Genomic DNA, 11733 nt, shown 5'->3' with positions numbered 1-11733 from the left:
ATTTAGGTTCTCGATCGTCTCGCTCATAAATATCTAAATATACGGCAGCTTCGCTCTTCTCTGCATTATTTGAAAGTTAGCGCTCATTCCGACTCAAAACGCTCTGATCATCTCCTAAATGACTGCTCGTGGATGTGTCTCCCGTACACGTTTTATTGAACAGACTTACATAGGCGTAGAGTTTCTAAAATTATTGTAGGGGCTCGGGCCGTCCGACCAAAACCTTTATGGGATTCAGTGGCGTAGCAAAGTGGGGAGAACCGGGCGTACGTATCCCCCCCCCCCTACGTGTAAAGCGCCACTTAAGTTTAGTGGCGCTTTAGACTAGGCGCCCACTGGCTCTCCGTTTCGTATCCGTCCTGCCTTCCACAAGGCATTGTCTCCGTTACGAAGCAAAGGCTTGTGGAAGCTAGGACGGAGACGTTACGAGGAGCAGTGAGCGCTTGGCCTCGGCCACGTAGTACCTAACGCTTAAGAATATTTACCCGGTTTAAAATCAGACGCAAAAACTTTAGGGGGGAATTTGATAAGCGGGTAGTACTTTTATGTTAGCTAACATGTTTCATAATTCGTTTTGGTGATTTTTTTTATTAAAAAGTTGTAGAAAAAGTGTTTTCTACTAAAAATCTGTTTTTATTTGGTAAAAAAGGTTAATATTAATTTTTTTACATATTGCAATAACAAGTAAAACAATACCGGAAAAGGTTTCATTCCATAAGTAGAATTAAATTATCATATTATTTCGATGAATATTCATTCTTATTTAAAATCTTTGTATAACTATATGTTTCCCTTATCTAAACCTACAATACTTTGTCAATGGGCAATTGCTGTAAATCGCGACACATTCAAATCATGATTTAAATTGTAATGATCACTTTTTAGAACGGGATATACAAATTGTAAATGGCAAAAGGACTGGTGGGTCACACCAAAAGCCATTCCAACTCTGGTTTGGTTTCCATAGAATTAAAACAAGTAAAAATAGTCTAAATAATTTTTTTATTTAATTTAAAGAAATTACATCCAGTTGAAAGTGAAATAGAAAAAACCTGTGATGCTAACTTCTCACCTTTAAATTTTGACCAAGGATCATTTCGTGTAGGTTTAATTATGTTAATTTAATTTGAGCAAGATCTCCTTGGTTTTTAGCCAATTTTGTTTAGTTGTTATGAAGAGATATTCCTCTCTCTATAAAAGAAATGCAGGGTGGCCATTCTTCCTTATTTTTTAATTTTTCCTATATTTCAATGCTTTCCTTTATTTTCCTATAATTTAACCATTTTTCCTATATTTTCCTATAATTAGATATTATTTTGTATTTCGTGCGGTTTTTACGAATTTCCAGCGTGCCTAGTTCGCTTTTTGTAATACAGATGTACTTAATGCCTTTGATAAAATGTAAAATGCTTCTCTAAAGAACTGCACTGAACGGAATTAAGAATATCGTAGTCTGCTTAAATAGAGTTTCTTTTATATTAACACAAATTTAAATTTTATTTATGCAAATTTTCCTATATGTTACTATATTATCAAAGATAATACTCCTATATGTTCCTGTTTTTTTTTAAAGAAAATACTCCTATATTCTCCTATAAATCGACTGTTGAATTTCCTATATTCCTATAAATTTTTTAGGGTTTTTCAGTGGTCACCCTGGAAATGTAGTCTACGAACTAGATCTTGCTGTATTACGAAATATTGTTGGCATGGACATCTTCCCAGATCACCACGAACATGTTTGATGCTGAAGTTGGAATCGAACATCATCATTAAGAAAGTTATTAATTTATATTGCAAGCTCAGACTCCACAAATTAGCGAAGGACAAAAATCTAGAAATGAAGGGTCAAGCCATCAGATTTAAATTGTCAAAGCTAATTTTATTTCAAGGACAATAGTTACATACCTTTAGTAGAATCATCCATTTCATCAAAATTCCATTTACTTTTGTTTACAATTTAGAATCTCAGAATATTCCCATAACAAGCACGAGTTAATTAAGCCTTTGACAAAATATCATTTCGCAATTAGAATTTTTTTGTTTTAAATTAAAAGATCATCTGCTGCTTTTTATTTGGGTTTTGAAAGAATTAATTGACTTATTTAAAAATTATAATAAAAATTTACCTTATTTTAAATTTTCACAGCCAAAATATTCGCGAATCACGTCAGAGTACCTAAAAGATTACAAACACGAACATGTGTGACGTGTCACGTTATGATTTTTTATTTTCTCACCTAATCGACAGGCGTCGCTTAAACGTGGTACCACAGGAATACGGAACAAATACCGGTTGTCTGCTTGACGTCGCCTCCGTATTAACTGCTCGTAGAATCTTGGGTCTATTTCTTTATTATGTCTATGCTCTCTATTATGACGCAACGCAGACTGCCAGGCACTTAATCAATCGGACGACGGTAATCCTTCGCCACCCTACTCCCGTCCGGCTGATGACGAAACGTTATTTCATTGGCTCTCAAGTTTTAGTTTTAGAATGCTCACATTTCAGCGTTTGTATTAACTTCCAAAGGGAAAATATTAATATCAGGTGAATCAATTATATTTATCTTAGAGTACAAACTAGCCCGGTGCACAAATGTAGTCAAATTTTTATAAAATTAGACTCGAAGATTTTGATTGGTATAGCAAAATTCCACAGGGCAATCGAGGCCCAGTCAGGAATTTGAGGATTATAACTAATATCGGCTAAATGATTAACCAATGGCGCAGCCCGAAAATAAATAAAGAGGCTGTACGCGCCACTGTGGCTAACCACGGCCATGGGCTAACTAAATGCTTTATAATTGTTAATTTGGTCACTTTCAAGCCCTACCATAACTGAAACCCAGGAAATTAAATGTTCAGTTTATGGTACTTTTAATACCATTCTTGGTAACTCAAATTATCGTGAAAAAGGTTACTTAGTGTGAAGTAATAATAGTACTATTTAATTACTGTAAATCTTATAATGAATTTTCTAAAATAATTACATTTTATCAATTAGCAGAGTTTATATCATGTTTCTAAATACTTCAGATACAATTTTGGACTAAGGCAATAAAAGTGTATTTCTATTGCTTTGAATTACAGAGAAAGGACTAATCCACTATAGCTGCAAAATTCCTATTGAAGTCCGAATTATCACAGTTATAAGTCGTCTAAGTAAAAAGTAAGTAATATTTTAACGCTCCTGCTGAAGATCGTTACTTTTCCTTAGCGACTAAGCAGGTAGAGATGCGCACGAATTCGTGGTTTAATGAGACGCTGGCGCCATCTGCAACTTTTATCTTAAACTATTTACGCATATTTCTTAAAATTTTAGAGAGCTTTTATAGCTCACTAAAAAACTTTGATATAAAAATCATAGAAAACCACCAAAATCCTTTGGTTATTCTAAAGAAAAACAGGTGTATTTTTCCTGTATTGTCGTTTTTAAGCGAACTGCTATCTTGCTATCTTGCAGATTAAATAGATAAACTTCTGATCTTATTTGCAGGTAAAAATATACGACTTAACAGAGTGTTTAGGGAAGATAATTGTCAAAATTGAAGCTATTCAGAACATTTGTAAATGTTTTCTAGTGATTTCGCTGACGCCAATTCATTTTTTAATTTATTTTCCGAAATTGACGGCTTTTAAAATTCATTTTGCGCGTGAAAATACCTCTACATGTTATAGTCAAAAAAGCACGCAAAGAAGGCTGTGTGCCCAAGACATGTACCTGTAGTGTCGCGCTCTAAAACCTCATTTAAAAATCCGTCAATTGCGTTGTAATTATAAAGCCAAGTCTTCGCGTTAATTTTGCTCTAATTTCATTTTGAAAAACTGCAAGTAACAAAAATTATGAGCTCTAATCCAATTTATTCAACCTTATTAATACGTAAATAGTTGAAACCTTTAGTTTAAACAAAGATAATCTAGACTACGTACCCTAGATTGGAAATGCGGCGAGATTCCTACGGGCTCCCGTCTAACCACGCGATTCCCTAGTTGCGGGGGGCATTGTAATAGCGAGGGGGTAAAAAGTCTGAAAAATTCAGTTCGGTTCAGTTTTAAATCTCGTAAAAATCGGGACTGGAGGACGAGGCCCGAGGTTTTGACCAAGTTTCAGCGTAAATTTTCTTTATTTTACTGATTGGAATTTTATTTTACCAAGGGAAAATCTTGCCAATTCAAGAGTTGTAAGAACTATCACAAATCATCTTTAATCATAAGTTGGGTTAAATTGAAATTGTAGTGAAGTTTATTAATAACGTTAGTGCCTTCAATTGTATATAAACTAAATATGGACAAGTAGGCCTAATGGAATGCTTCATTTGTCATCATTTTTTATTGGATTTGCCTTAATTAGAGATCGGCGTTTGAATAAGAAATTATCCAATTATTTATTTTTATTCATAACCGCAAATTATCCAAAAAATATACGAAAAAATCGATTCTTTTTGCATGTTATTCGTATAAAATGTTCATAAAAACAGTTAACCAAACTTTCTATGGTTAATCGAAATTTGACGGTTAATTTATTCGCTCCGCCGACCTCTTGCCTTAATTTTTTTCTAAGCAAAGCTGTTTAAAAAGAATAAAAATATAGAAAAACATTTGAAATTAAGCATTTAAAACTTATTTTTACAAAAGGTAAATCAGAAGATTCAATCTCTTCATTGGGCAAATTAAGATATTAATTTTGAAGCGTTTTTTAAAGTTTACCCCTGAAATTATATTTAAAACAAACAATTTATGACTACATCGATGATAATTAAAATTGTAATACTACCCATTCGGCTTTTTAGATTTGGGTTGTTTCTTTTGACAATAATCGTGATCCCTTTTTAGCCCGAGGCCCGAACGAGGACACGAGGTCCATATATCGAAGCAGACGAACCCGCTGAAACGTTTCAGACTAAACTTCCACCCCCACCTCTCCCACTAGGGAAAGCATGAGACAACGCATTTCGCGAACGTTTCTACCCCGTGGTTTAAACAAGAATGTATTTATTTATAGTCAGGGAGAATGAATATGTCGAGATTATTTTTAGCGTTTCTCTAATAGTTCTTTTTATTAAGTAACGTGGCCTTCTTGTTGAAATGTTGCTCTTACGTCACAGTCTCTTACTTTGACAAGCCTACGAGCGCGCGCTACAGTCGCGAGGAATATAGCTTTTTCTAGAGCGCGTGCAAATCGCTCGTGCGAGGAATACACTAATAAAGCTGGGTCTTGTGACGTAAGAGCAACATTTTAACAAGTTGGGCAAGACCAAGGTTATTAGAGAAAATACACTATAAGGTTGCACTATAACGGGGCTTTTGCCTCTGAATTTTTACGATATATGATTGGCTCTGAAATATAGCTTGGAGTGACGTCGCCCGGAGGATATCATAACGCAATTAGCGTTCGTTTGAAAACTTTATAAACTGTTTTAAAATCTCAACAAGGTAAGAAAATAATCGTTAGGTTTACAAAATTAATATGCGTGGTTCTCATTATAATGTTTTTTATCGTTTTAAAAACTCTAATGTTGAGTAACAGACTTAAAAATGATTATAAAGACGTGAGAGTTGTACATTAATACCTTAAGCCTATGCTAAAGCTAAGGGGATTTTCATTGAAAATTTTGCAGTGGTCTAGATAAAGTGAAGTGAAGTAAAGTAGATTTATTTTGTTGTGCCATATTTGGGTGTAAGAATTATTATTCTTCCTCAAAGCTCAGCAAAGAAGTTACATATCATACTTTTCCAAAAGACAAAAATATAAGAAATATTTGGCTAACTAAATGTTATCGCAGTGACGTTAATCCAAATACAGCTAGAATTTGTTCTGAACATTTTAGGCAAGATGATTTTGAAAGAAATCTCAAAGCTGAACTACTTGGCCTGAAAGCACGGAAACGTTTAGTTAAAAACGCAATTCCTAGTCAAAATTTGCCAATTGATAAATGCCAATTTTCCACAGCAGCCAAGGATAGAGAAGGGCGTGCAAGAACCAGAGAGCGAAAGCAATTAGTTAATGAATTGCTTAATAGCTGTGATAAAAATTATTCTGATGGTACATTCAATAGTCAGGAGTGCTCTTTTGACAAGTCTTCTAGTCAAGAATCATCTTTTAATAACTCTACTAGTCAAGATATTTTAAATGAATCATTTAAGAAAACTAGCTTCGAATCGTCTGATTCTGATGTGTTAATCGGAGAGCATAATACTGTCCAAGGCAATGGCTCCCACTGCTGCGGATGCAACTGTGATAAACAAGAAGCTTCAATTGAACTTTTTAAGTTTAAATGTGATAATAACTCTTGCATAAATGAACTCAAAAAATTTAAGAATAGGTATAGTGATTTAAAACTTATTCTGAAAAAGAAAAATAAGATAATACGGGACTTTAAATTTAAGGTTTTAGAAAAATCATTTGAAATTAAAAAAGCAAAAAAAGAGCTGAAACGCTTAAATAAGGTAGCAAAGAGGCCTAACTCGTTACAAGAAAGAAGCTACCATATTCTCCGAAAATTATTCTCATGAAGCCAAATTAAAATGTTATTAGGGAAAAAAAAGTGCGCTGGAGTAGTGATGATATTGCCAAAGCCTTTGCAATTAGATATTTTAGTAAGAGGGTATACATCTATCTAAGGGAAAAATGCAATTTTCCTCTGCCTCATATATAAACGCTACAGCGATATGCAGCTAAAATCGATGTTAAACAAGGCTTCCTAGAGGATGTTTTTAAATTAATGAGAAGTACTGGATCTGATCTCCCAGATATGGACAAAATAGTGGTATTGAATTTTGATGAAGTTAAAGTTCGATCTTTGTATGAATATGATCAAAAACAAGACCAAATCATAGGGAAACATTCTCAACTACAAGTATTAATGGCCAGAGGGTTGTTTTCCAGTTGGAAACAGCCGTTATACTTAAATTTTGATCAAAAAATGACGAAAAAAATTCTAAATACCGCTATTTCTAAGTTGCAAGATGCAGGGTTTATTGTCAAGGCATGCGTTAACGATATGGGTGGTTCAAATATGGCTCTTTGGAGGGAGTTGGGGGTTTCTACATCTAGAACCTATTTTTTTAGTACAGCAGCTCCCGATGAACAAATTTATTGTTTTGCAGATGCACCGCATTTGTTAAAATTAATTCGAAATTGGTTTTTGGATTACGGTTTCCACATAAACGATATAGAAGTTAAAAAAGACCCAATTCTTCAGTTGATCAATAATGACAACGCAGAATTAAAGACCTGTAATAAACTTACTAGATTACATGTGGAGTGTGTTAAAACTGAACGTCAAAATGTGAGGTTAGCCGCACACTGTTGCCACAGCAATTAGGAGAATGGCAAAGGGAAATGACCAAATTCTTTTAGAAACTGCAAATTTCATTGATACTGTTAATAAATGGTTTGACATTTTAAATAGCTATAAAAAAGACGGCCCCAAAAGTGGTTTTGGAGTTGATTTTGAGAATCAAAATGAAGCTTTAACTAATATGATTCACCTCATGGAATCTATGAGATGTATCAAGAAATCACAAAATTGCTTGCAAATGTTTCAAAAAGGAATCATAATTACTACTAAATCTCTCCAAAGCTTATGGTTTGACCTTCATTACAAATTTGGGACTTCTTATTTACTAACACATCGTCTTAACCAAGATTGTCTTGAAATTGTTTTCTCTCAATTGCGAACACGTGGAGGCTTAGATGACCACCCTACCCCCCTAAATGCCCTGTATCGCATAAGAATGATTATTCTTGGCAAAAACCCTGGGGTTGTGCAATCAAATTCAAATACTACTTCTCAAATTAATGACGAGTATTTTGTGACAAATGTTTTTCGACAATCAGAAATAACTTTTGATGATATTGAAATGGAAAATGAAGATATTTTTTTACAAAGTAGTGAGAAGGATTTTGAGTCAAATAGCAATACAATTATTCGTTATGGAAAAGATAGTTTAGGAACGTTTTCTGTGCTTTCACCAGTCAAAAACCTACAAGCCAGTAGTAATGTATTAATTAAATCGCCAACTGTAAAATGTTTACAAAGTAGTGAGGAGGAATTTGAGCCAAATGGCACTATAATTGATAATTGTGATAAAAATAATTTAGAAAATGTTTCATTACTTTCAAAATTTCAAAACCTTCAAACCAATAATAACATAATAATGAACTCACCACCTAGAAAAGTTTTCTTGTCAGGTCCAATGAAAGAAAACTATCAATTAAATGAAGAGCAGAATTTAAAGAATTCAGAATTACGAAGTCTTAGCGAGCACGAAGAGGGTGGGATTGAATATTTGGCTGGTTGGGTTGCAAAAAAATGCAAAAATAAATATCCTGACTTGAACTTAACTGATGATACCAAAGAAAAATTGGATCACAATTACAATATTCCATCTTGGGTATCTCATTTATCATATGGGGGAATATTAGTGCCATCAAAAGAGTTTTTTAAATCTGTGAAATGTTTTGAAACAATTTTTTGTGACTACCACCATGAATATACTTTAAAAAAAACCATATCAAACGAGGTAGGAATTGTCAAAAATGTGACCAACGAAATCCTAAAAGAATTTAAAAATTTTCCAAGAGATGTGGTAACAGAGTTTATCAAAATAAGAACTTTAATCAAAATGAGATTCCTAAATAATTTGTCGGCAAATGCCCAAAAAAATGAAAAGGAAGGTGACAGTGGGAGAAAAAGAACCAAAAAAATTAAAAAAATAACTACATAAGACAAATATTATGGACATTTAAAACTTTAAAGAAATAAATAAAAACCACTATTGCCCAGTTTTTACTGTGCAATAGTGGTTTTTATTTATTTCTTTAAAGTAACTACATAAGGTTAAGTTCTTATTTTAAGACTTTAAAAGTCAATTTTTTGTTTATTTTAAGTTAATTACTCAATACAAACAATATTTGTTCCTATATATATGTTCCTATTGTTGAAATATACTTTGTACCTTTGAAAATTACGTTTTTCGACGCGATTAACACTGCAGCGAGGACGCAAAAAATAAGAACCTCTCCTTTCCCCCCCCCCCCCTTAGCGTGACGGGTTTAGGGGCGCAACGTGTCCGTCAATAGTCTCGACTTATTCATTCTCCCTGAGTATAAATAAATACATTCTTGGTTTAAATGTGTGAAAAATGTGAACTAACTTTTGAAGCGGCGAAAAGACCCGACTATTTGCGTCGGAGAAACGCGTCGGCTGTATTCATCCGCTCTTAACGAGTAAGTACAGGCCAGTGCAACCCTGGTTTTGCATTATTTCAAGTGTAGGTATTTTTGCCTAAATATATACATATAAAAATAAGTGTGCCGTTAGTGTAGCCAATATATTCCAGTTGGGAACATTCTAGAATAACTGTACATCGTAATCTGACGCAACACGGACAATTCTTATTTGTTAGTCATCACCCTTTGCAGCCTCCAAGTTGAGACCCCCCCCCCCGCACCCGTTTATTTATCACGTGATTACAGAGCTCATTTCATTTTTAGTTTGCATTTATTGTCAGAGATGTAACGGAGAGCGCTTCCAACAACAAGAACATTTTAGGCAGATAACCTAAAATCCCAATCTGAAATCTGAAATATTTCTAGGTTGTTAAATAGGATGAAATCACCGAAAAAGAACTTATTGAGAGATTTCATGGGCGAGGCGTTGAAGCGGAGAAAGTACGGAGAGAGGGGTTACGTGGTCCAAGAAACTGAAGATGGACTGGGTTACGTCATAGCCATCAAAGCGATGGACCAAAGACACTTCGAAAATGACGACGACTTCGAAAGAGAGTGAAAATTACTCATTGTACAGTTTTAAAATAGTTGTTTCGTAGATAAATATTGCAAACTCTCGTTTTTGGGTTGCAATATTTTAGCACTAGGGTGGCGAGCTGCAGTTAACTTATAATAAATTATTATTCCCTACAGAATTACAATGTTTTCAAGGGTAGGGCCAAACCCAAAACATTGACAGCGTACCGAACCAATTTCTTCTCAGCGTTGGTTCCCAGCGACCACAAGCGTCGAGTATTCCCAAACGGGAAGGTCCAGCGGATAGGCCAAGATGGACCTTTGAGTGAATACGACATTCATCTGGAAAAGCATTACCGCTACTTCTTAGTCTCATGTAAGTTCCTCCCAAGTGTATAAATGGAAGTGGACAAGCGATTTCTGCAACGTACGAAGTAGCCAAAAGCCTGTCAAAAGAATTGGGCTCCTCATTCTCAAAAATCGACTCCTCCTACATTGAGAGCGCCACTTAACGGTTTAAAATGAAAGCTACGGGTTAAGAAACACGCGCTTTGCCATTGACGCCGTGTTAAATATTTTATCTTCTTTCCGCGTTACAGGGGTTGATTTCTTTTCCACATTTGACGCAAAGCTGGGGCCCAAGGTGTCCATTTCAATTAATACAGACACAGTATCCTTAACTATTTTGGGTTATCTTCGGTTACTATTAAATAACAGCGCTTCCTTTTAAGCCACGCCAAATGAATACAATTGATACTTTTTCGAAGGATTTTTTATCCATGTTCTCCTGTTTTAATTATCAATTATTAATAATAATAATCATCTAGGCTACTACAAAAGGCACCAACTGAGGCCCAAGTCAGCTAGCGACTTTTAAAAAAACACCGAGTCATCTGATATTTATCCAGGTGACGAGAGATCTGTTGATCTAGTTAAACCAACCGAATTGGATGGGACAGATGGAACTTACCTTCAACATGCTCCCGCGATGGAAGATGGAGTACATTTGGGATTGCACTCCGCCGATGGTTCGAAGGAAGCTGGCATGACACAAAATATTGATGATCCCTCGGTTGAATATTTGAATAATAATTGTAAAATGTTAAAATAATCGAAAGTGGATAAGTCTATTATTTAAACAAAACAAACAAGTTTTTAAATAAATACCATTTTAATTCAAATAATTGTTTGGTTGCGTAAGAAAACATAATTAAATAAGTTAAAATTATATTCGTTTTACCAACTTTTGTTAAATAAATCGGAAATTTTGTGGATAATGAATAAAAAATTCCGAGCACTAGTTTCTCTAAACATGCCAAAGGTATACTTTTCCATTGTATAAAACATTTCTCAATATTATAATCGATGAAGAGACTAGAACTGGTTTGGTTCCAGATTGCCCCATTCAGGGCCGGCGGATCGTGTTAATCTCGGGTGGGTAGTCAGAAGAAGGGGGGGGGGGGGCGGATTTATTGGGTTATCCTACATAAAAAGATAGGCCCATATAATACTAATTAAGAGAAATTGATAGAGGTAAAAACTACAAAAATTTAGTATTATTCAAATTTATTATTACATAGTATTAATTGCGCAATGCAAAAACTGTACTGCGCTTTGCATTTTCGGAAATGAACTGATTCAACAATTTTTCCAAATATTTTGACGCGTGATTTCATGTAGCTATTAAAATTCATATGGCTACGTGTAACGATGTTTGAAGGATCTGAGTACTAATATTTAAACTCAATTATATAGAAATGTAGAGACAACGTTATAAAACGTAGTACTGGCAACTGTGGGTACTTTTACTACCCCAATTTGTGGTAGAAGACTTCGTTCCTTAAAATTAGGCACCGATTATTTAAATTACAATTATTTAAAAAATAAATGGAGACTTTATGGCTTTGGTGTCAAATAAGCAGTTTAGGGAGAATCAGTTATTTATTTTTTGAACACTTACATTAGAGCCCACTGCTAAC

General features: G+C 34.4%; 1 protein-coding gene across 1 annotated transcript; it reads left to right on the top strand.

The window, feature by feature from the left end:
- The first annotated feature begins 5538 nt into the window (after positions 1-5538).
- Positions 5539-10847, top strand: LOC149921945 (uncharacterized). Its single transcript, XM_090162194.1, has 5 exons — positions 5539-5552; positions 5832-6326; positions 9605-9809; positions 9932-10130; positions 10582-10847. Exons 1-3 carry the CDS (start codon positions 5539-5541, stop codon positions 9795-9797), a joined length of 702 nt encoding a protein of 233 aa, XP_090018320.1. The 3' UTR covers positions 9798-9809; positions 9932-10130; positions 10582-10847.
- The last annotated feature ends 886 nt before the right edge of the window (positions 10848-11733 follow it).

This window comes from Leiobunum rupestre, chromosome 11, assembly GCF_980474605.1.
Source record: "Leiobunum rupestre chromosome 11, qqLeiRupe1.1.hap1, whole genome shotgun sequence".
NCBI classification, from domain to species: domain Eukaryota; kingdom Metazoa; phylum Arthropoda; class Arachnida; order Opiliones; family Sclerosomatidae; genus Leiobunum; species Leiobunum rupestre.
This window is presented reverse-complemented; position numbering and strand designations above follow the sequence as displayed.